Source organism: Pundamilia nyererei, unplaced genomic scaffold (assembly GCF_000239375.1).
Source record: "Pundamilia nyererei isolate P.nyererei 1_Seehausen unplaced genomic scaffold, PunNye1.0 scaffold00026, whole genome shotgun sequence".
Taxonomy (NCBI): domain Eukaryota; kingdom Metazoa; phylum Chordata; class Actinopteri; order Cichliformes; family Cichlidae; genus Pundamilia; species Pundamilia nyererei.
Window position 1 is genome coordinate 1,779,706 of NW_005187427.1, and position 25,909 is coordinate 1,805,614.

Consider the following 25,909-nt stretch of genomic DNA (forward strand, 5'->3'; position numbering starts at 1 on the left):
TCAATGTAGTTTAAACCAAATGTTAGTGAAAAACCATTTTTCTTAATTCAGAGGAGCAAAACTTTAGGCCGTGTCTAACCCACCTCAACTTTGACTCCAGCTTGGAAGCTGATACCATCAGGGATGGTGGTCTGAAAGTCTGCTATGGTGTAGAACTCTTCCTCAACTTGGGGAGGGACGGGTGGCTTGGGTAAGTTTGTACCACGTGGCTGTGGGATGTGAGAGGCACACATAAAGGTTGCACTGGTGAAAACCTTATTTATTTATTAAGCCACTGAAAGCTATCTTCAGAATCACCACTGGGTATATTCTTACAATGGTGAGATCTCTGCGTGGAGGAGGTCTGTGTCTTGATCCCACTTCTGCAAAAAACAAAACAAAACCACACTAGTAGCTCGCAGCCCAACTGAAAACTAGCAATATGTGTTCTGGGAAATTGTTACACGTCTCCATTCAGGTTTTCTCCACTGGCACAATAAATATTTTGACTGTCATTAGGTAAAACTGTATTATTTGGCACATTGTTGCTTTGCCAGAAAAAAGGTTTTAGTCACTTGTGTGCAAGCTTATCTTTGCAAAGCTTTTGCATGCTTTGGTTGCTTTAATATTTTAAAACTAAATCTCAGAGGCACTGTTTTGTTAAATTCACTTACTGATTTTGTTGTTCTCAGAGAAAACCGAGAGCCTGTTTTCCTTCTGGCTATTCTCTCGGTTTTCTCTAGCAGCGTTGTTTTGCTGGATTTGTTTAGAAAGCCCATCTAGGTCATTTGTACTGGCATGAGGAGGAGCGCCTGCTGACTGCTTCTGCATGTCAGCCTTCTTCAGGTAGGACGCTGGGGCCCAGCCCTCGCGGCCTTGGTACCTAAATGGAGGAGAGATGGACAGTTAGTGGCTGATATATAATGAACATAAAGCTGGACGAAAACAAAAAAATTGGACCTTCCTGCAGTCTGTACAGTAACATGCATTAGCATTTTCATTCCTATTGCCACCATTATCAACAATGTACTAAGAAGTATTTGAACATATTGCACTGTATTACAAAAATGTGGCTGTTGCTACCTGATCTTCCACCAGCCTTCCAAGTTCTTCTGAATAACCTCAACAATCATGCCTTTCTCCAGGTCGATCTCATCCTGGTCTCTGGCCGAGTACGGGTAAATCACTGAATACTTCTCTTCTGAACGTGGAAAAAGGAAATATTGTTACGTGTATCAGAACACGTTATCAGTTCACAGTTAGGGTGCCACAAATAAACGCATAATGTAGGCTGGGTACGTATAGCACATAATGACACACTTAAACTACAATGGCCTAAAGTATTTATCCCCAGAGAGCTGATTCTGGTCATCTGGACGCAGCGTTTTCAGTGGATGAAACATTTTGTCACTTAACCAAGTGACTGGAAAAGAGTCAACTGTCTGGGATTTCCATTACCTGGATCTGGGTTTTTTTTGTTTTTTTTTTACTTTTCTCAATGTGAAACTGAATCAAAGATGACAATAAAAGTTACAGCATTTTAAAAAAATTAATTCAAGTAATAATGCAACCAGTCTAAAATAAAATAAAGCGTTCAAAAGGATTTAATAGGAGTGAATGCCATCGTTGTTATTCCCACTCGCCTCTAATGGCAGTACTGGCAGTCGACATAGGTTAATGGGTGTGATCTCCAAGTAAAAGTGTGTTGCCAGTGACACAATGCCAACAAAGCTGAAAGTGGAGCTTGTTGTGCCACTGCTAACGACTGGCACAACAAGCTCTAACTTCACATATTTACGCAGAAGCAAGCACTGGGTGGTTGGATGTTGAGCTGCCTTTTGAGACCAACTTTTTCCTCAACAGACTTTAAATTAAACCTTCTCTTTTTAAGACTGAACACAGAAGGAAATGAGGAATTTTGCTTCTGACCAAAACTTCAAAAACACCAGACACAGACTATCATCCTTTTTTTTCCCCACAAAGTTGGCAAAGATTCTTGTTAGGGCAAAAACGACAGGAACTTCTTTCTGATTAACAGAAACTGCTCATCAATTTAATATTGAGATTTCAGATGAGATACTGTGGTTGCTATAGCCACACATTAGTTTTACCTGTTATAACTTATCTAGTGAGGCAAGGCTTGAGCAACATCTTGTGGAGTGAAAATGTAAGACACAAAAACGCACACACAGGACAAACTTGTTACAACATCAAACAAAGCCTTGTCTATTGTCAACACCATTTCTACTACTATTACATACTACACACAGTGAACAATCACGTGTTTATTAATGCTGGTTAAATTGTTCTAGTCGTTTATTTGATATATAAATAAATATATATTTTTATCATATATATTATTTATAACAAATACATTTATACACAAATATGCAGTTCACTGTGCATGCGAGGATTTATTTACATGCTGAGGTCACTCATGCAACATTTCTTCATGCGCACACATGGACAAACATGCACACAGTTTTATATGCGTGTGTGTGTACACACACACACACACACGCATATATTCATTATAGGGGGAAAAGAAAGGCGTGCGCTCCACCTTGCCCAAAGCCTGTGCTGAATAGATCCCCTAAAGTTCTGCGACGACCCATATGCCTTGGCAGTGACCAGAATCTCCGTGGCACTGACATCCCAGCACAGTAATTGGGGCAAAATAGGAAGTGAACATTACAAATGCAATCTGGAGGATATTTTCATCCTAAAACACTTTCGGTATTGATGGATCTATGGGGAAATAATTGGTATTTTTATTTACTTGAACTGACAAATAGTTCCTTCATCTAATGGTTAATAGGGATCTCTGGGGTGTTTTAAAAATTTTCTTATTAATGTGGCATTTTAAATTGAATGCTGATTAGCATAATGAAGTTTGTTGATTTTGTATTGTTCTCTTACGGAATAAAATCTGTGAATGTTTGAATCAAACAAACTCTCCAGACTTTGATAGGGCAGCCAGCCACCTCATACATCTCAGGCTTTTAAGATCTATAATTTGCATATTGGCAGAGCACCCTATTTTGAGATCCTGTCATTTACTGTACAATATTCCTTTCTTTAGCATATCCTTACCAGGGCTTTGGCAATGAAATTGTAATTTTTTTCTACTGATCCTTTTGGATTTTCTTTTGCCAATTCTCTAGAATGCAAAACACACACAGAGTCTTAGCAGCAACAGTCTTCAACTCAAAAGTCAGTCTGACAAAATAGGTTTGCTTATTAACCATCAACAGAGTACTGAGTGAGTTACAGGAGTTAAACGGTGTGTAACAAAAGATGTGCCTCTGACGTGGTGTATTCTGCACTTCTGCACTGCACCCTAAACCTTTCCTTGTGGTAACATTGAATCTAAACAGTAGCACCCAAATGTAAAGCTTGATGTACCTTCTTCTCCTGGAAGACTGAAGTCATCAGGGTCATCCTGGGCCTCAAGGCAGGTGGCAGGGACCCAGCCCTGAGCATCTTCTGAACTCACAAACCACCACCCTAAACAGGCAGGAAAAACAAAACAAAACTGATATACAAGATACTGCACTTCATGCAATGCTTATTCAGTTAAGGGATTATATGCGTCAGTAAAACGCACGACTGATATTTGACTTGTTGCTGGGATTGTTGCAAAGCACCACCATATGTTGCTTTTTTTTTTTAAGTATGCGTAACCTATAGTTTATGTGATGTATTACAATTATTCTTTTATTATGCATTACTATTAATCTTCTTGGGCAGCGGTCCCCAACCCCCAGGCGTTGTTTGGTACGAGAGAATTGAGGCTCGGGTGTGAAATTTATGGTTTTCGGGGATTTTATCGTTATTTTTTAAATGTTTTTATCCTTAACTTGGCTTCCCTGGGTCTTTTCCTGTATGTTATGAATAAATCTTTTTTTGGTACCAGTACTGGTTTTATTTTGTTGTATTTATCCGTGATACCTTAAAAGCCAGTCCGTAAAAATATTGTCGGACATAAACCGGTCCGTGGCGCAAAAAAGGTTGGGGACCGCTGTTCTTGGGTGTACATGTTACCATTGCGGATATTCCGATATTTGAATGACTATTTGTTTTAGTAATTTGATTAATTAATTTAAAAAGTTAATAAATAGCTATGATTTACAAAACAAGATGACATTACTGGCATACTCTGAGGTTTTTAAAATATATATTTTTATTAATATATCAACTGCTATTTCTCTTGAGTATTTTTAGCAAACCTATTTAACTCAACCTTAATAGCTGGCAACAGACCAAGTCCAGCAGTAGCAACAATCCCACAAACCCCCATAATGTTTCAAGTAATTGCATAGTTCCACATCAACACTTAACGTAACAGGTTAGCTGAACAGTGAAAGCAGCAATCTGCCACAATGAAAACATCAGAGAAATGTACAGAATATATGTTCTAATTCTGTATGAAACTTGCCAGACTCATTTTTCTCAATGACCTCCACCACCTGCCCCACATGCAGGCTTATCTCAGAGCTCTCCTGCTTCTCATAGTCTGTTACTGCCACATACTGGTCGAGTACAAGAGGGTCTGCTGAGGAGGAGTCTCCTATTAAGGGAAGAATAAAAAAAAAATCATAACAGAAGTTTAGCACATCTTCTTTGATCTTTCTTAGGGGAGTCACGAATGAAATCTCAATAATGCGAGAAAAGCCTCCACTCAATATCTTTTGTTCTTCGCTGAAGAGCTCTGTTCATATGTGCATAATATCAAAGGACTGTCCATGAACTTGGAATTATAAGATTGCATAAGTGTGGGTTTAAGGTATTGACCTTTAAAGGTTTTGCATTTCATTGACCAAATGTAATATGACCTTTTAAAATGTCAGACTTTATATGGGCTTTGAATAACTTCACTAAAACCCAATTTAAGCAGGCCTTTACAAAACAGCCAGAATTCAATTTTAGGCTAAGTGGGAGGAAAAAAAACTGCCTTTTGATGAAATGCCAAGAATAATTCCAAGGTCGCAATTTGTGCAAAAGCTATTAAGTAAAAAGTTTTTTTGTTAGAGGGGGCTTATGTACATTACTGAGATTCCCTCAGAGTCCAGACGGAGGAGGCAGTGTACGTGATTGGACAGGAGCGTGAGGGGAAACAACGAGCTGAGAGAGAAATAAAGGAAGATTTGGAGAATGGGAGTGAAGGGGATGGATTGAAAAGCGTAGATGGTTAATTTATTTCTCACCATGACTGTGACATGTCTATAGAAACAAACCAGCATCATTAAGACCCACCACCAATGTTAGCGCTACATCACTAAAAAAATAAAGTAACAAACGAGGGCTCACAATATAATCACTGTTAAAAAAATGTATAAATAAAAACTCTAACAACTCTGCTTTTTCTATTGACGTTTGTTGTGTAAAAATGCACACACTAAAACTTGGCTGACTGATAAAATGCACGATGAAGGGACATTAGCATAAATTGCAGCATGCTAATCACTGAAGGTGCTATCAAACACATTCTAAAGTAATGCGTTTATGGCACACAAAAAGTTCAGATTTAAAATAACAAAATAATAATAACATTAAGTATGTACAGTAATTACAAAATAGATTTTCTTGATCGGGCAGCTTAAAAATACGTTAACATTAGCCTCCTTCAGTGAGCAGCAGCTAGCTAAGAAAATAATCTGATTAAAGCCAAATTTAGTACTGCTTAATCTGCAATTTCTCCATTATGCTAGTTAAAGATTTGAATATTAGTAATGCAAATTTCTCTAAAGCAGAACTGGAGGAACACTAGTCATTTTTAACACAAGCTATTTTCAACTATTCCCTTAGTCATTGTGTGTTTGAGTTCCACATTTTTTACTCCAGATGCCTTTCCAAACAAAACCTCAAACCTTTTTTTTTCCTCCCAGGATCAAACCAAAGATCTCTGGCAAATTTGTAAATCACTACACTATGGCGCCACTAGCTAAACCAATCTAAGTCGGTTAGCGTAATTAGCTCACCTTAAACATAATATTTGATATATTTGAAACAGAGCCATATTTAAAAATGTAAATGACAAATTTATTAATTGTAATTTCTTAATTAATGACAATGGCATCCTGAAACATACTGGTATAAATTTTAAAGGATTCCTTTATAATATCAACTTTTTCAATCCTTTACATTTCAATGCATCTTTAAATCTAGTGATTAAAATATAATTTTTCTATTTCTAACTCCCTGATTCAATGTATTGCTGTTAGCATAACCAAGCTTACTATACAGGGTCATGCATTCATAGTAGAGCATAACTTTACTACCCTGTACCAACACAACATATATAAATAGAGCTGAGATATGACCCACACCAGTTCCAAAAATCAATCACCAACAATCTATCATTAACAGAACCAATGCAAGCCCCAAGCCTCAACAGAGCCACATCCCACCTGCCCAGGCCAGGGAAGGAGAGGGGGGACGGGCCACTAACGACCCACTGGGGTTACACACACAGCACGACCAAGCATGACAGTGTGTTTACTACCTCGCTTTAGGAAAGTAGTTGCTCTCTCCACAAACCCTGAGAGAAAGGAAAATGAATGGAGAAGAAAACTGAAAAAGATAACATGGATGCAAAATTAAGAATAAAAGATGAACTGAGGGGATACAGAGTATATATAAGGAGGAACAGAGAAGGACAATGTTTGTTTCTTGGTTCACCAGTACTGTAACATCAGTATAGAAGGAATGTCTTCTAATAAAGTCATTGTTTTGGTTTGTTCAACCTGTGACCACTAGATGGAGATAACGTCCTATCATATGACACAGAGGTAATTACTGAAGACTTGCTTTTATTCCTTTCAATACATAGTTTATCAGAGAAAAGCCAAGATTCTCATGATTAACTAACCTACCTTTCATTTCAAATACACAATCAAAGCTATCTCACCTGATTTCTTCTTCCCAATGGGTTCCCTGTTAAAGAAAAGAAAACATTACATGACCACACCATACATACCAAAATGGAATGGAACCAGCATACTAATAATATTTAACATAATTCACAAACTCATGAAGGTCCCACTTAAATAACTTAAAAACAAACATCAACAGCAATAGAACAGCATCCCCAATTATTCATTTCTACTTAATCTCACTATCATTTAACACGTGTACTGCTGGAGGAATTAAATACAAGAGAAAAAGAAAGGCTCTTTACCCATCAGATCTACAAACTGTCACGCAGGAGAAAACAGATCCATGTCTGCAACGCAGGCTAATGTGAATAAAAAGCTTTGAGATAGCTGATCCTGAAAATCCAGGCTGATGTTAAATTCAATACAGCATCTGCTGTGTCTGGTTTAGACATTATCCAGATAAATAGACCATCACTCCACAGCAAGAGTCAGGAACTGATTCAATGGCCAGATGCCTCAAAAAATCACTGGTGGCTAATGCTCAGCATTTGCTCTGTTTGTCCCTCGTTATCTAAACGTCGCACCCTTACTTTATAGCCTACCAGTGCCTTCCTTTTTTCCATCTCACATCTTCCACGTCTGCTCAACCTACTGCTTTATCTCCCTTGATTGTTTTCCTTGGCAGCCACTCTGTGTCCATTTCTCTGCATCAACATCAATGCTCTCAGCCACATAAAGGATTATTGGATTGATAGAACTGTTAATTGCAGAGACCTCATCTCTGTGAATGTTTACCTCCAAGCTTGCCAATTAGGGTATTATAATAAGAAATACTCAGGGCGACCGACTAAATGGACTACAACAGATGAATCTGCGCGTGCACTGCATGTGTATACTTTGTTTTCATACAGAGAATAAAGGTGAAGAAGTTTTGAAACCTCAAACTAAACTTTACAGTAAACAACTGCTCACAGAAAATCGCTCCATCCCTCCCTGTGCCGAATCTTCTCTCTGGATTAGGTTATATGACGTCCTTTTTTTCTATAACGATCTTCCTTGCATTTTCTTTCCTTTTCCTTGCCTTCTTCTTGCAACACTTCCTCTTTTGTACTTCTTTCTTCCTTTTTACTCACTGACCATCTACTTCCTCTTTACAATTGAGTTCTCCTGTCCTCTCCTTTCCTCTCCTCTCTGCTGCTCTTAAGAAGAAAGTATAACATGTCTTACTCGTTGCAGTAGATTTATAGGCCATGATAAATCTTCTCCTACAGTTGCTGTACAGCAGCCTTGTTGTCAGTCAGCCAAGCAACAGGCTGCACTAGCAGAAAGCAGTAATCCAATTTCAATAAAGACAAACCAAGGTCCTTCCTATATTCATCTGCCTCAAGGAATCACATCTCCCTCTCTCTCCCCCGTCTCTACTGATACATGCTTGGGGCTTTGTATGAGGAGTAGGGAAGTATGGGTCCTTGGCAACCTTCCCCGAGGTAAGAAAGGGGAAAAAAAGATGTGGAGATGTGTGAGAACAAACAAGAGTGCGGACTGGGTGTCATAACTTATAAATATAGATTCATATTCCACCGACAGGCTTCGGAAACTTTTAGACACACTTTTTGTTTGGTATCAGCTTACAGTTGCCATGATCTGCTATCCTGATACCACCAATAGAGTGAAAAGTTTTCCAATATCAGAGAACACAAATGCAAACTCTTCATACAGAGGGGCTGCATGTGGAAAATAACACCCAAATCCTTGTGATAATTCCAGTTTTGGGAGAGATCTTTTCCCCCCACAAATTTACTTGAATTCACTATTTAAAGTAAGAGTAAGTACACACAAGTTAGGGCTGTTTTAAATTCCAGTTATTTAGCTAACGTTCATCACATTTTATACTGAAAGTGGCTCGTCTTGTCAAAAGAGTGAAGTAAATATAATCAAGCAGTCTTCCTAAAGCCTGGCCCCAGTAAAGTACTTGACGGCAGCACACAGCAGACTTCAAAGGAAGATTAAATCTGTCCACATTATATATGACAACATGGCAGGCTGTTGCAGGAGCTCATTTCACATTCAATCTTCATAACAGCTTCTTGTCCTGTTAATTGTCCTTGGGCGTGAACCCCCAGCTGCTCACTCAGTGCATGCCACTCCTGAATGGCATTATGGCATTTATAAAACATCAGGATGTGATAGGCTTATACATAAATATAGTCACAGGCCTTATCTAGTGGATTTCCTAACAGCTGACAACACACGTCAAGATGTTTCGACGGAGAGGACATGACTACGCTGCCTTTCTGCAGCTGTTAGCAAAATTTATTAATTAAATAAAACATCTCTAGGGTCTACGGTTTGGCTGAAGGCAGCCATCCATAACCCCTACAGCCCTAAATGTAAGCTTAATAACGACACAGTTGCGTTACTTTTAGTGCTGGATATTGCGCTAATGTGTTGAGAGTGAGATTATCAAGAAACTATGTGGACTCAGCTGTGTAGAGGCTGGTGTCCGCTCCAGCAAAAATGCAAGCTCAGCTTTAAAAACAGGACCTATTAAGTGTGTTTCTGCTAGAAAACCCCAACAGAAGGCTGAGCGGGAGTATGAAATCATATTCATTAGAGGGTATAATGAATGTTCATTACCAGCAGATCTCGCAGGACATGGCATACCATGAGCCAGTGGAACAATGATTTACCATTGTATACAAGAGGAAGGGTTTTTAATAGTTAAGGAGATATGTGAGGGTGTGTTTGGGTACATGTGTGCTTCTCACTCCTTGGGTGGGTTGAGGTCTTCAGGTCTGGTCTCAAAAAACACTCTGACCTCCTCGCACTGGGAGATGTAGACTGGCAGCTGAATGAGGGCCTGCGTGCACAAAGATTTCAGGAAACTTAAACACACAAACTGACACGCATAATCACTTCAGTGCACAGGGAGGTCAACCAGAAGATAAAAACGGTGTTCATTTGACCTGGCCTCAAGTTTTTATGTCTGTTCTCATACTTATTTTACCCTGCAACGCTTGGTTTCCAATAGAAAGAACAAAAGCTGTATTAAAAAAATCCCAAAATCACAATCTTCCATTCTTTATTTTTTGGTAAAATCTTTATTCCTCTTTTTAGGATCACCGGCAGCAGAGAGATGAGTCCTGACAACAGATAAAAGACAAACATCCACATTCAGTTTTCTTTATTAGTCATTACTCATGCGCAGCTATTCATTTTTTTATCTGGCTGTTTTCCACTTGCTCTCAATCAACCCTCTAAAGGGGGAGCAGGAGAACGAATAATCACCTCACCAGCTTGATGTGGCAAACCAGAAGAAAAAAAACAACTCCCATCAATGACCTTGTGGAGACTATCCCTCTTAGCTATGAAGAAAATATGCAACTCCTCCATTTGCTGGCAAGATCAGCTCAGTGCTACCCATCAAGATTCCTCTTCTGGTCTCTACCTCTAATTTTAATACTCCTAAGTGTTTCAGCTTTGTCCTTCCAGGAAGCACAGCCTAGCTCCTGGACTCTCTGACACATGCTGATGTAACGTCAGGACTGACGGATGTGGAATGGAAGCCAAAGACGTAACCAGAGTGTCCTTGTCCCATGCACTATGTTTTCCTTGTCATATGTAGGACTATGGGTCCAGCAGTTTGTGTTAAAGAAAAGATGAGATTTGTGTCCTCATTCCTGTTTGCTGATTCATGGTAAATATTAGGCTTCAAAACTATTAGGCTTCAAAAAAAATCTTGTGTTGTTAAGACTTTCAGAGGACCCACACAACGTTTAGTCATGCAGCCCAGGATGTTGAGCCGTAACTGAGGTCAGAGTGCAAAATCTCTGCCTGCTGCAGAGGATGCAATCCTTAGATTTATTTCCATCCACGTGTGAGCATGTGGCTTGACCGCTCATTACAATTCTCCCCAGGGAGGAGACAAGAGGGAGGCTCAGGGTACATTACGGCAAATGGACTTTATGGGTGTTCTTTATAGAAGGCAGCATTAACGTAATTGCACGCGTGTGTGTGTCTGTCTGTGCGTGTTTGTGTGTATTCTCCAAGGAAAAATATATAATGGAAATGCAAGACCAACCTCTCAGAAGGTACAATACACTGTGGCAGTGTGGGTCAGTGTATAGTATGCTCTCACATGTACATACATATAGTGAATGATTAATTAGAATAAAGGGGATCTTAGCCATATATTAAAAAAAAATCTTGATGCTCATGTTATCTGCATACGTGATTTTTGTACTGTTCCACAGTATAAGCGAGGTCTAAATAAATCTCTAAAGAGACGTTTTATGTGATTGTTTTTTTATCAGCTATTTGACCTTCCCAGTGATCTCTTTTTTTCTATTTTTTTAATCCAACCTTTCATCCAACTTTGCTTCCCAATATGAAAAACAAGGTTTCATAACCAGGGAAATTTGAAATGAGTCAGTACAAAGCCTCAGCTGTACAACAGAAGAGATGACTCAGCTCTTCTGTAAGAACAACAAAGTTGTACCTTGTCAGTCTGACTACATGTGGGGGTGGATGAAATGCCATTTTTGATCCTCCAGTAAAGTTTTGACTTGTTTTTACCGCTACTGCGATAACTTCTTCGCTGGCAGTGCTTAGCTCTGACATGTATGATACTGCCAAAGGACTGATGGATGTTTTAAATCACTAACAAATGTGTTGGACACAGATACCATATTGCTTGAATTTAAAAGCAATATGGTAAAGGGACTGACTCTTATTTAGTGCTTTTCACTGCAAGTCAGTGTTGCTAACATTCACACTCTGATGAACGCATCAAGAGCAATTACCCAAGGACCCTTTGGGCATGCAGACTGGAGCAGCTGGGGATTGGACCATCAACCTTCCAGTTAGTAGATGCCCTTCTCTACCTCCTGAGCCACAGTCACTCCTGGACCACATTAAGTCTCACTCTGCTTCCCTTCTGTCTTTAAACATAACTTTAACAAAGCTTATATGCACTGAAACAGTTTAAAGGCAGGCATCCTTAAACCAATAATGCTAAGCAGCTATATTTTATGGCTTTTCATACATTTGCACAACTTCAAATTTGACTGTGGCAATTCCACTGAAATTGTCTCAGCCGTTCCCATAAAACACCCACACCCTCAGACATGAACCAGCAACTCTACCCTTTCCTCCCCTACCTTTATTGTTCACATAAGTGGTTAAAGATGTTGCCTACCAGCTGCACATTCCTTTAACCCCTGATGACACAGAGCCCCTTCGGCCCTCTGCATTGTTCATCATACATAAAAGCTTTACTCTCAGGCCTGAAGAATTGCCGTTTTTACTGGTGCAGAAGTGACCAGTCAGTTCCACCTTAGGAAGCAATTTTTTTTCCGTAATGGTTTCACAAGAGTCTTGATGGAGTAAGAGAAGTAAAGCAATTAAAATATAAGGCAGCTGAAAATCGTAAAAGCGCGAGTACAGGCTAAGTCAGAAGCAAAGTTTCCTTCGTAGAGAGAGACATAAGGAAATGTTTGTGCATGTTTTAAAGCCCCAAGTCACGCCTGTAAAATTTAACAAAAACATAGCCCGTGGTTGTGTGGATATGCTGACTGGAGCTAGCTCAGCAACGGGAAAATGCTTTGCCTGTGGCAACCACCACAACTCCAGAAGATATCTGCCTTGTAGATATGTATCCATAAAAAAGCACCTCACCGAGAAAGATGAAAATCTTTAAACTGCTATTCGACTTTACTTCAGAGGCTAAAAAGATGAGCATCAATCATGATTATTTTATATAGGCTGTGGTGGTTGCGTTCCTGTTGAAATGAAGCAATTACTTGCTAGCTGTTGGCAGTTATACGGTTTAACCTCATCTGCAGTGGAGCTTGAGAATGTAGAGTTGCATGATTTTCCTTTTCTTGAGGTTAAGTGAATAATAATCTCTCTGGTAAAAAGCAATGTAATGGGCGGGACAAGGCACAAGTTTTGCATCATCCTTTTTTTCACTTATGGAATGAGCTGCGGTATTTCAAAATGACAAAACAGACACCACACACACACACACACACACACACATACATTACAGCATGCTTGCACCCTGGCAACATTCATCAATTGTCTTGCTCTAGGGGGTCATAAGGCCTACATTTTGTGTGGTGTAACGACATTCTCTTCTCATTTAGCTACATAGAAACTTTTTTCCCCCCTTATACACATCTATCCCTTGAGAAAAATTCTCCTTTGGCGTGTTTCTTTTTGCAAGAAGGTCAGAGTCTACAACAGAGCACCTGGGGACCTTTTAGAACACATCGGCAGAGTGGATGCCTGCGGTCACAAAGACTTGCTCCGGGATGTTTAGCATGCCACACACCGCACAGTGCCAATTTAGATCGCAAGGGCAGCAGCATTATTCATAAAGCTGCAACAAAGTGAACGTATAAATCTTTCTGTTATGCAAATGCTGTAGTTTGACTACAAGCTTGACTTTACTTAATATAAGCATGTGTTTGGACGACTAAAAATGGGCCTGAATGTGATGGAAAGAAAAAAAAAAAAAACGGGAGGGGGACCCAGCTAGCTGTGATGTAATGTACACAGATTGTGGTTTCTTTTCTCTTGACAAATGCATTTTATAACGTATATATATGTTGATGCTTAGCAATAAGTAGAGAATTGCATAACGAATACTCACCCTGCAGTATTCATTAATAGGTCTTAGCCTTTTCATTGCCACATCCCTGATGTGGCTCCTCCTAAACAGAATCTTTCCTGGAACAAACAAGGAAAATCAGATTTAGGAACTTAAATACTGCAACCTACCTTTACATACGTCAAGTTAACATGTGCATATACCTTAGAAAAAAATAATAATTCTAGTCTTTTCCACAGCAAGTGTTCATATAAAATACACAAAAGCTATATTGAAAAACGAAACAAACAAAAACAAAAAAAAAACCCCACCCAAACAAAACCTTGATTGATTTCTTTAAGTAGTGACTTAAAAGAAAAACTTGCAGGTAGACTGAAGGACAGTGAAAACCGTGGCTTTTTCCAAAATGTAGTTAGTGAATTAGCATGCAGACACAACACAGTCGCATCATCAATAACAGTGACAGCACAATGAGGAGGCTAAGGAGGTGGGTGAATAGCTGGCCTTTCCAAGTTAATAAATGATTTAGGACAGGCAAAGAGTGCCCGTTTGACAGTTTAAACACTGCTCCCTTATTCTTATCGCTAGGCACGCATTACCACAGGCACGGGCAAGCTAGTTCACCATAACAATAACAAGAAAGGGCTACAAATAGCCCTCTTTTCTATTCAAAGGCATGTGAAAAACTTAAGAGTGAATATTTTCTTTGTTCTCATTTGGCAATAGACACACTGAGACATATTAATTAAAAAAATACAGTATAGCAGGGCAAAAGGTTGTGTATGTAATGAGATCCTAAATGCAGGTGACAGATTACAATATTACCGCCATCAAGGAGTCCTGGTGTTTGCTTTTGAAACAGACTTGCTGACACATCATCCATCCATCCATATATAAAAGCTCTATTGTTACAAAAAAAGTGGCTGCTTCTTTAACCCACGCAGCTTAAAACTGTTTATGCTAATACTTTTCTCTTTGTTCTGTGAATCTGAAGCATTCAAGAAAAGAAGTAATCATGAAAGGAAGGGCCAAGGTGAGACAGAAGTATAAAAGGTTGTACAAGTGTATACTGCTGACTGGAGTAGATATTTGTGGTGACTTCACACCAAACAAAAAGTAGATCTTGCACATTTTACAGAAAACTACCAACACCCAACGTTCAAAGAAACAACCTCCACACCCTACCAAACTATCCCTGCTCTCACTACAACCTACAAGCTGACTCAGGTGGTAGACAAAACAAATGGGAACCCCCCCCCCCGGGTTTTTGTATAAAGAACACAATAAAAGGAAGCTCAAAAGTAAGACAGTGAAGCTTACTATAATATAAAAAAATAAAAAAAAACAACCTGCGGATGATGTCAGTTAAAAGGAAAATTGATTTGTGTGGATATTAATTTAACCATCAGGGAATAATAAGTAAAGGGGGGTTCGTCTGATTGTTGGGGTTTTCTCTGTATGATTGTAGGCTCTTTACTTTAACTTTACCTTACAATTTAAAGCGTCTTTAGGCGACTGTTGTTGTGATTTGGTATGATTACCAGATGTGTCCTTGGGCAAGACACTTCACCTGTTGCCTACTGGTGGTGGTCAGAGGGCCCGGTGGCGCCAGTGTCCGGCAGCCTCGCCTCTGTCAGTGAATTTGAATTTCATTGAAAATTGGTTGTCCAACAGTTTCTTGTTCATAACAGGCTTGAGTCTTGGTGGTTCCTCAGTTGTTCTGAAACATCCCAACCAATTTCCTCTCATCAGAGACAGCCTGGGTCTCCTTCCCAACCCTGGCAAAGTGGTAATACTGTATATCCAAATACCTTGTATTTATGTATAATTGTTTGAATGATTTGACTGATGATCTTGGAATCCGCAGTTGTTTAGAACTTTCCAATTTCTTCTTAGATCTTCACAGAGTTCCTTGGACTTTCCCCATTGTAGTGAGCATTGGTCAATCCAATGAGTGCTGCCAAACAAACCCTTTTTATGTTGGCATAGACAAGCTACAAGCTATAGTCAGTCAAGATCACTAACAATTAGTTGATCTAGTCAAGTTAAAAGACATTGTAGAATAGTACCACTTTTTAAAAAGATTTAAGTGAATGTATGTATATATTTGAGCATATACGCTTCTTTCTGACCCTGTGTGGATTAGAGAAAGTCCAAAATAAACACAAGCTTGTCCACCCAATTCTTGTTGTAAAATCATTCCACTCTGAAGAAAGAACAGTTCAGAGAATTCATTAAAAATCCTAAATTTGTCACGACATTCATGCCCATGAGGACAGTATGGAAGCTGTACATAATTAATAGATAGCCACAGCATAGTAACTTTGGCAATTTTTTTTGCTGTAATGCCAACGGTCAGTTGTAAGTTTTAGTCTACATTAAAAATGGTGTGTTCATCTCTCTCGGTGAATCCCACAGGTTCAGTGTTTGGGCAGAGTTTAAAAATGTGTACAATAAGCAATGCATCCATAATGGTTTTTACCAAGGCTGTTAACTATTATGCTACTACTGTTTCCCATACTGCAGATAAATGCATTGCAACAATAAATAAAGATATGAAATCTAGTGTCAACGAGCGTGGTCTGATTAACGGTAGACTTTAATATTTTACCACACTGCAAAGGACAACAAGATCATACTACATAAGGGAGACTGTTACAAATGAGATTAACTAGAAGAAGAATTAGAGAAGACATTCCGAATCTCTATGGCACTGGCAAGCTCTTGCCAGAGCAGTCGAGGGGACGCTGTCGGGACAGCACTGAAAAACTAAAGAGATTTGAAAGTCAACCCTCAGACACACTTCTCCTTCTCTATTTCTGTCTCTTTCTTCCTCTCCTCCCCTCATCACTCCTCAAGAAGAAAGTGTTCTTGAAGGTTTTCCAAAGCTCTCTGGGGTCAGGAGAGAAGCACTGACTCAACACTGCCTACTTTGTATGCACGGCAGCTCATGGATGCAGCCGATGAAAAGGGCTTATTTGGGCAGGGTGGAATGCTGCTACCCTGGAGCCATGGCTGAGGCACGGTGGACATTTTGGGAAATCTCAGAGTCAGTAGTGACCAAAAGTATCAAACAGCTTTTGTTTCCTGGGAAAACTGAGCAAACTAGATGGAGAAAAAAGGCAGGCTAAGATGGCCATACATAGAGAGGTTATTGTTACCTCACCCAAAGAAAGCTGTTCTCAGAATCCCTCACATCTTAATGACTACATTCACCAACCCAATTAGCCTTTTTGGGGAAATTTTGAGCTGCTTATACTTTCACAAAACACAAAAGGACTTGGGATCTTGTGACAAAACTGCGTACTCGAGACCGTATTCGGATTTTACTTGACACGTGCAGGTCCATATTCAGTCGGGACTTAGTAAAAATAGGGTCGGTCTTGAGGAAAAAATAAATTAAGTAAGCAGCAAAAAGGCATATATTTTTAATTTTTTAAAAATAAATACTATTCTCTACCTATGCACACCAACGGCGTGAGAGAAAATGTTCTAAATCCACGTGTTTTCATACTACATGGAAATTTTCTGGACTTTGCTTGGACATGGCTTATATCACTTTAGTTGCTAAGAAAACTGAGGATATTTCTGTGACTTATTTTTGTTTTGTAATTAAATCGGGCTTGTACAAAATGACTTGGCCACTAAGGTTTTAAATAACACAACGTCTAGGCGTGTACGGAGTATAAGAAGAAATACTGATTTGCGCCTATGTTGTAATTACTACACAGGTGCACATTCCTCCACAGGTTTTCACTATTTTCACTATTTTTCAACCTGACTCTGAATGGTGGGATTAACACATCAAATGTATCATTTTATCTTTATGTCATTTATGAACCAATCTACAAAACCATGATGGCACCATAAAGATAAAGAGTTGACTTCGTAAATGAAAAATACATAAAGTTATGTATTTATTGGACTTCTAACATATTCCTTCCAAAGGCCAAAATCTGACCTCAGAGTAAAAATGCTGTCAATGCTTGTCAAAGAGAAGAAAGCACAAGTTCTACAGTGTGTACTCTTACTGACAAACCACTTTGCTGATGCAGAGATACCAAGGAGTAAAAACAACTTGGGGCCTTGAACAAACCAAACCAGAAAGGGAAAACCACTTCCGTACCTTGTGAGATTGGCCCCCGTCTTTTTTCCAGACTTTTGCTTTGTAAGTGAATGTTTTAGGGTTTATTTCCCCTTGGCTGTCAATGAATACTGTGCAGTTCAGAAGACTGTTTGCTTGGGATCCCTCTCAGACAGAGGTCTGATCTGATGCTAGTAATGGGCCTTCATTTGAATCTCCATGTATTCAGCCACTCAGGATAAAAACCTTCATATAGCATGCAAACAGCTTCACAGCAGCATTCCTAGAGGACGTCCCATGCAAATGTCCATGAGTCCAATCAGACCTTTACTTGTGGTGCCTTAGCAGCACCAAAGAAGCAGCACTTTAGTGCCATCCTCAGTGGCACTAAATTTATTCAGGCAATAAAAACAGGAAGCACACGCTCAGAGTTCAATGTAGATGTTTAATGCATCAGTATGCAGTGCTTAGATGTAAAAAGGATGGTATGAAAAGCAATCTTTAAAAAAAAAAAATCTCCCTCTCCTTCCTTTCCTACTTAGATTTCATCAAACGGGGTGAATGCGTGTGTGTTTTTGTATGAGCATTCTCTCAATGAGTTCCAGACTTGCATGGGCATTTAAAGAAAAAAAAAAAAACCCTAACCCCCACACATCCCAAGCCTGGTGGGGGAGATGTGGGTGTGGTTGACATTAAGGATTTTCTTCCTTTCATAAAGGATTACTTTCAGCAGGATCTCAAAAGTTGGTCAAGTACACCCAAAGCCCCCTTTTCAAAACAAACTTTGTTGCCATTTGTATTTGAGAAAAAAAATAGTGAAAACTAAAAAGAAGATATTTTAGCCAGTTCTCTCAATGATGATTCAGCCAGGAGAATGATGGAGCTGAGTTGGGATTATCATAATGAATATGGAGTATAACATTCAGATTTCTGTTAAAAATACATGCAACACTGGCAAATAGTCTGTTTCTCTAAAAGGCTCCAGCACTGATTCACATAGATGGTATAATGTGTCTTTAGGCCATTTGCTGAGATAATGTGGTTTAGTCCAATGCTTAAAAAGTACATGCATTAAAATATTCTTGCTTAGTGGCAGAAACAATATGCTTATGCCCAACACCTTTGCTTCAGGTTGTTCTAGTTGGTTTCTAAGCGCACGTGTAAAAGATTAACTCGGCTTTCCTCCAGTTCATTTAAAGGTCATCATCAGTAAGTCATTGCTGCCCAGTGTGTTTGGTTGAAGGATCAAAGGGAGCACACATAATACAAGGACGTGACACTGCAGCAAGGACACGACACAGGAGTTCAAAAACCTTTCCGTATTATAAGCACATGAGCTGTGGTTAAATCGCTCTGTGTGAATCATCCCTTAAAAATCTAAACTTTGTTGATTTAATTCTGGCCGATTTTTCCCTCAATCACTTTATGGACATCTCATTCTGTGCCTTTGCACTTTACCTCTGTGTTGCATGCTGAATCTCTGTCAGTATGTCAAGACAGCGATCCTTAAATGTGATTTTGATTTTATGGAGAAAGTGACAGGGAAGCAAATCTGGTTGAGTAGGGCCGGTAGGAACTGACACAGGTTTGCGTGACCAGACTCGTCAGGACATAAATGGAAAACTAATGGACTAAGGACGCCTCGGGACATTGAAGTAGAGCTCGACACCTTCAGCTTTACACAAAGGGACAAATTCACGCTGCACAACCAGTGAATGTCAAACAAAATGATGAGCATGACCCTGGTTTCCTGATACACTGTGGTTTGGGAAACGTGGGCCTTTCAACTGAAAACTGCTGAATGAAAGTAAATTTTTGCTGTCTGCACACATTTGAGGTCCATGACGAAGTCACAGAGCACCCAAAATAAGTGGTCATGATGGGATTTTCAGGAAGGACTCTAAAAATAGCACTAGAAGTGGATCACAAGGCCTTCAGAAGACAGCCTTGAAGGGAAGATTAGACAAATTTAAATCAGGTAAGTTTAATTGGGATGGCCTGTAAAAATGGTGTATTCTCCATTTATTCCTAATAATGCCCAGTTATGTGCCACTTCTTTTTTTTCTGTGATTGGTCGTTGAGGGACTGTGTGTTCAACTCTTACCTGGCAGGAATGGAATGATCCGGCGCTTAGGGTCTTTCTGGCCTCCCTCCACTGGGAATTTGTCCAGCAATTCCATCTGAAACGCGATGATTAATCAAAGTTATTAGCATGTAAGGTTTTTACATTCTCACACACGCAGGATACATACACAGGACAGCTGAGGGTGGTTAAGAGAAACTGGTGATTTTTTTTTTTAACAAATCAGCAGTTCCAACAAGGAATTTGGCCAATAAATGCAGATCTGCCAATAATTATAAATGTACTGAGCAGATGGTATGGTTTTCCCCCCTCTACTTCACATGTTGCTGTAGCTGTAGCTAAGGAGCACCACTGCTGACATAGTGGAACATTTCCTTTGCCATGATTTTTAAAAGGCTAGAAAGCAGTGGCAGCGAAGAAGTTCAACAGTCTTATATTTACCTTACTGAAACTCAGCCTATTCTTATAGCTTTTTTTTCACCTTAAGTTAAAACCTGAAATCACAAGAAGGTCAATCCAAAAACTGGTTCATAAAATACAAGCTTAATTACAAAGCAAAATACTGTGCTACAGCAATTTAACTAATTTACTCAATAAAGCTAAATCTGTACTTTATATGATGAAAACGAATAAAAGGAACCGAAAAATGATCCCTTTCATCTACAAAAGCAGGAATAGTAAGAGAACATGAGTCAAGCAAGTTACTGGAGTTCCGTACTTTCTTGAAATGCATCACAAGACAAATAGTCAGATGCTTAGTCGGTGAATCAGTACCACCTTGAGTAGGATTGTATAAACAAAAAGATGGCCTGACATAGACAAAAGAGACAGAGTGAGGGAAGGAGACAGAGAAACAGAGAGGAGCCAGTACCCCACACACTGTAATTGTTCCCATGTGTCTGACTGCGAGTGCAGACACACCCCAGTCCCTGTGTCTACTCTAAGACTTGTATCTGCTCTGTAATCAGAGGCAGTCAAACAAGAAAAGGCATATGGAGCGAGTCAAGTCATCTCTTCAACATACCATTTACATCATGCACTCAACATCAAATATCCATCCTCGACAGGGGTGAGGATGACAGGCTAAGGCAGAGGAGAGGAAAGCTGCATATGGTTTTAACTTTCTAAAATGTGGTTTTTTCAGTTATGTGCTATGGAGTTTATCTCAGTCATGTGTTAGTATTGTATAGATAAACATATGCAAGTCCAAAATTCTACATTAGGCACTTTATTTCTGTGCCTGTTCCACTGCACTCGGAATACAATGAATATATTCATTTATTTACTTAAAAGTTCATTTCAAAATCTAAAATACCCCCAACCAAATCTATGTGCTTCTTCACCTGATAAAAGGTGTTTAGAAAATATTATGATTCTCCACAATTTAAGGAAAAATCCTGCAAACATTCTGTAAAGAAACTCTTTAATGGAAACACTGAATACAGTTTGACTCTCTTGGTCTACACTTTGACTCCAAACAACATATCTTACGTTCATTTTGGTACAGATTAGAAATATTTCCAAGGTCAGACCAATACTCTTCAATGACATACTTGAACATCCTATCCATAACCCCGCACCATTTTCTCCTGTTTGCTGATTATTGCCACTCACTGCATACGTGCCTAACTGATGTATTTAACGGATTTCAGTTAAATGCAGCCAGCAAGACAGATAACGCATTACTCCAGTCCTAGCAGAATTACACTGCCGTCCCATTCACAACACAGACGCATTTAAGTTTTCATTGATTACTTGTAAATCATTAGATGAAATGGCCCCACTTTGTAGCTCCAAAGTCTTAATGCCTTATTCTGCACCCGAACCCCTCAGATCAGACAATCATGCCAATATATCTTGCAAGATCCAGACCACTGTGTAACAGGCTTCCTCTTAAGCTATTAAATCAGACTCCCTGTTAATAATAATAATAATATTAATAGTAAACTAACACACCAGTAACGGCTGCAAGCATCACAAGTGCTCTGAGGTCTCAGTTGAACAGAACTCTACATTGTCTACATGCTACATTCCCAGGCTATTATGATCCTGCAATCTTTTAAACACTGTTATTTCATCCAGCATTTGCTTGCAGATTTACAGTCACATAATGTTTCAAGGGACTGTAATTTGTCTTGTCTATGTCCCTTTAAACCACATCACCAGTATTTAATCAAAAACCAAATAAAGACCTAAGAAGCTCCAGACTGTTGAGCATGAAAAAGGTCCATGAACAATTGTTGCTCTCTTTGCCTGTCTCAATAGTCCTGACATTCTCTGACTCAGTTCACTGCATAATTAAGCCTGAAACCATTTTTTAACCCTTTGTGGGGAAACTGTTCTCATGGCAACATACTGTTACCATTCACATTTGTGGAGTTCTTTAACCTGTTGGTGTTTTTTTAAGTATTTAAGTTAACCACGGTATTATGCGATAGTAATTAGCTCTAACACTGACTAATTAATACCAAGTAATTAGAGGAAAACATGTTAACACAGTAACTTGGCAAATGAAGAATGAAGAATCCCAACGGATAAACACTTGTTCTCTAATGCAGAAAAAGATGCTTGGGGTAATGACTATGCGGTAACTATGTGTGATGGCTTAGTTTACCCAGCAGACCTGCTCTGGCTACTGTTAGCACTCTCAGCCATAAGCAACATAAAGGATGATTGTAACTTCTGCTTCCTATCACTTGTGACTGACTCAATGAACATGCAGCTTCACATTCAGATCCTCGTCTTGCTTGTCAAAAACATCAAGATGGCAATGGGCAAAATAGAAGGTATGTGCAGTATCAATGCAATGTTCACCATGATGTGTCTCATTAAAAAAAAAAAATTATAACAAATTTCAGATAATGCCTTATAAACATTCATAATTTACAGCAATACCAATTTTCAGAGGATCTGTTGGTTTCTGATCCCTCAGTTTCTCGAATGCATAAAGTGAAAACATGCACGACATGGGAAAAATAAATGGTTTCAATTGTGCTCGTCATCTCTTCAGCAGTTAACAATAGGCCATTTTTCAAAAATGAGTAATCCTGAACAAAGATAGTGATTTCGCAGACAACAACGTGGACAAGAAGCCAGGGGTGAAAGTTCAGAGTAGAGCTCCCATTTCAAAGCTTCACTTTCTGGAGATCTGTGCCATGCTGCTAAAGAAACCTCTCCTATTCTCAAGAATGATGAATCTGCACAAGAACATAATGAAGCTAACAAATATGATAACATTTGGTATAGCTTTGTTAGCATTCATTTAGCTGAATCCCGGAAGATTATATAGACTATATACATGAAAACAGTCTATTTTCATCTACCCAAGATAATCCTGATACACTCAGTTCAGCATTTTTATGAAACTTTTCTTCTTTCGTTTTAGCCATCTCATTCTCTCAGGTCATCAGTTTACTTCTTTCAAATGAACTGTTGAGGACATTAAAAATATCGCCATAGTTACAGTACACAGAAATGATCACATTGTTGCTGCTTTGTGAAATGAACGCAAGAGGCAACTTCATATTACAAAGTCAAATAATCTGCCCCCGTTTCAAGAAGCTGAGTTTATTACTGCAGATGGAAAATATGTGACAGCTGTGCAACTCTGAAAAAGCAAATAATGTTTTCTTTTTCTTCCCCCCTTAAGCTTTAAAGTAGAAATATATCCACTATCCAAGGCGAGCGGGAATGCAGGAAGCCTGTAGAGCTCGATGGACACGTGTGCAGAATGGAAACTGTTCTTTGTGACATGGAAGCAAACTGAAAAGCTGCTAGGATGAATGCACTGAAAAAAAAAAAAGAGAGAGAAACTAGAAGCCACCATGGGATGGGCTCACACCAGGCCCAGTGCCCCCACCCCCTCTGATCATGAGCTCAGCTGCAGATGTGTCATGTTTCAAGATTGTGTCTTGTATGGCTGTGACACTATCATGTTGACAAAAACGTATCCACAGACAGACAAAAAAGCCCCTAAACTGTATTGCGTATCCAGGATGATATTTTCCACAAAGACACACTAACTGACAAAGATCAAGACAGTACACTCTAAGTGATGTTTTGCTTAATGTTTTGTTTAATGCTAAAACATAATACCTGTTATTATCTGTACATTTTCAAATGTAATGTTTTACAAAAAGCGGAGAAACAATCGTAAAGCACATTGTTATTTATGATTAAGATGCGTTATAAGTTCTTTACTTGCACACAAACACAAACATTAAGTTTCGTGGTTGAATGTTAAGCTTCTTACAATTGGACTGAATTTAGGTCAATTCATGATTTTAAATAGAATAAACAGAATTTTTAGTTTTAAACATGTTTTTGACATTTCTGGCCTTCCTCTCACTTCTGGAACAACTGCCAACTACTAACTTTTGGAACAACTTTACCCTCTTGTTTTTCTGAGGAAAAAAAATCTCAAAAACAGCACAAGTGCCTTTCTCTCCTGTCGGAGGCACACCTCTGTCTGTTCAGTGAGTAACTGTTTGCACATGCTCAGTGTTTGTTACCCAGACAGAGGATGTTTACTGTATGTGAAAAAAAAAGGCTTTCTGTGGCTTCTAATTTTCTCTGAGTAACAATTTTCAATGTAAATATAGCTTAAGTCACAGCCCAGCTGATGTTTTTAAACTGTGAGTATGATGAATCTGTCTGATGAGAACACGGTTAAAAATCTATTTTAAAAAGCTGTTAATTAAACAGAAAAATTCTCCATTTCTAGATGGTGCAAAAAAAAAAGTAGCAGAAATATCCTCAGTGACAAGAACATCTGGCTCTTGCTCAGCTATTCTCTTCCTTAGAGAAATGAGCTATTGATCTGTCAGATCAAAGATAGAATGCCAGGAACAAGAAATACTTGCTATTTTGTTACTGCTGCATGGTTAATCCTAAGATTTGTTCTTTATTTTCAATATGTAAATAACAGCCTTGCTATTGTTGATTTTGCGCATGCATCAAAAGACTTACATTTATAATAGAGAAAACTGCTTTTATATCTTGTTTCAGCCCTTAGTGAAGCAAAATCAACAAAGTCTGTGCCAGCCACACAAAAAGCACATGCTGCTGTGTTTGCAGAAAGAGAATCAGCTGCTTAGGGCAGTTATGTTGACAGGATGTGGTGACTAGCACTTCCTGCATAACACTAAGGCTGTGGAATGACCAGAGATGTATTAATATCTGCATTACAAGACAAGCCAAAGCCACATAATGAAAGACATTATGAAGGAACCTGTTAGACAGATTACAGAAAAATGATAACATAATATAAAAATATATCAGACACATGGGGGATGTATCAGTGTGCTAGTGATCGGAATAAGCCAGCTGATTAGCCACAACTGGTCACTGGATATATTCAATTTCAAGGAAATCTAATTAACACGTCCTGCAGCTTGACATGCACCTCTCCAGCTATGCAACATGACGCTGCAATGCAGACAACAGCTAGTGTGATTGCTTTAGTTGATACAAATACACCGACACCGTGTGATCATGGAAATCAATATAAAGCATACTAATACCCACAGAGACCTTTCTTCCTTAAAACACAATGCATGTTAATATGTGATGGGCTGGGACTGATTGGCTTCCTAATGTTGCTAATGCTGACACTTGCACAGCAGTGAGTAATCTGCTGGGGCAACCATCTGCTGTTTTCATAGCACTGCCACCATGTATAAACCCAGCTTGTTCCAAATCTGCTCTCTTTTTGTGTTATAGTAATTTCAGCTATTCGACTTCAACAAGGTTAGCTTTGTCAGCATTGTAACACTGAGAATTACACTAAGATACTCCACACAGCATCCCAATAATACCACCACCAACTAGTGTTTTGGGGGTGTAATTAAAGAGTAATGCAATTATAACAGATGGTAGAGAAATTGAAATATTCTGCAGCTCATTTTTCTTTTTCTTTTTTTTTTTTATTTGTATAAAAAAAAACTGTCAGCCCAATAAAATGGAGCATGACAGCAGGTCATGTAACCTGATGCAGCTGTGGACAAAATGTACAGTTTAAACTTGGTCAAAGAAAACTTGGAATAAATGCTGCATGGTGACTTTAAAAAGCTGGAATCACCCATTGCAGTTGCACTTGGTGACTCTTTATTTGCATATAAAACTTATAGTGACACTGATGATATTCAGAGTATTACAATTTTCTACTTGTCTCCAAGAAATGCCAAAACTTTAATGTGGCTTTTATATATTAGTACCAAACCATACAGAGATACAAAAGATGAGCCATTATCTGTTATGTATAACACATCTTA

At 38.9% G+C, this 25,909-nt stretch overlaps 1 protein-coding gene across 4 annotated transcripts in view; it reads right to left on the bottom strand.

The window, feature by feature from the left end:
• The window catches only part of sh3pxd2b (SH3 and PX domains 2B), a 33,581-nt gene that overhangs the window by 3,242 nt on the left and 4,430 nt on the right, over positions 1–25,909 (bottom strand). The window contains exons 3-14 of one of the 4 annotated variants that reach the window (XM_005727747.1): positions 19,659–19,734; positions 13,513–13,589; positions 9,626–9,717; positions 6,890–6,915; positions 6,485–6,520; positions 4,418–4,549; positions 3,385–3,486; positions 2,543–2,626; positions 1,063–1,180; positions 654–862; positions 316–362; positions 84–209 (exon numbers count right to left, since the gene is read on the bottom strand). In XM_005727747.1, coding sequence (XP_005727804.1) covers positions 84–209; positions 316–362; positions 654–862; positions 1,063–1,180; positions 2,543–2,626; positions 3,385–3,486; positions 4,418–4,549; positions 6,485–6,520; positions 6,890–6,915; positions 9,626–9,717; positions 13,513–13,589; positions 19,659–19,734 — 1,125 coding nt within the window. The remainder of the gene's footprint in view (positions 1–83; positions 210–315; positions 363–653; positions 863–1,062; positions 1,181–2,542; positions 2,627–3,384; positions 3,487–4,417; positions 4,550–6,484; positions 6,521–6,889; positions 6,916–9,625; positions 9,718–13,512; positions 13,590–19,658; positions 19,735–25,909) is intronic. The other 3 variants (XM_013909509.1, XM_013909510.1, XM_005727748.1) reach the window with 3 other exon arrangements.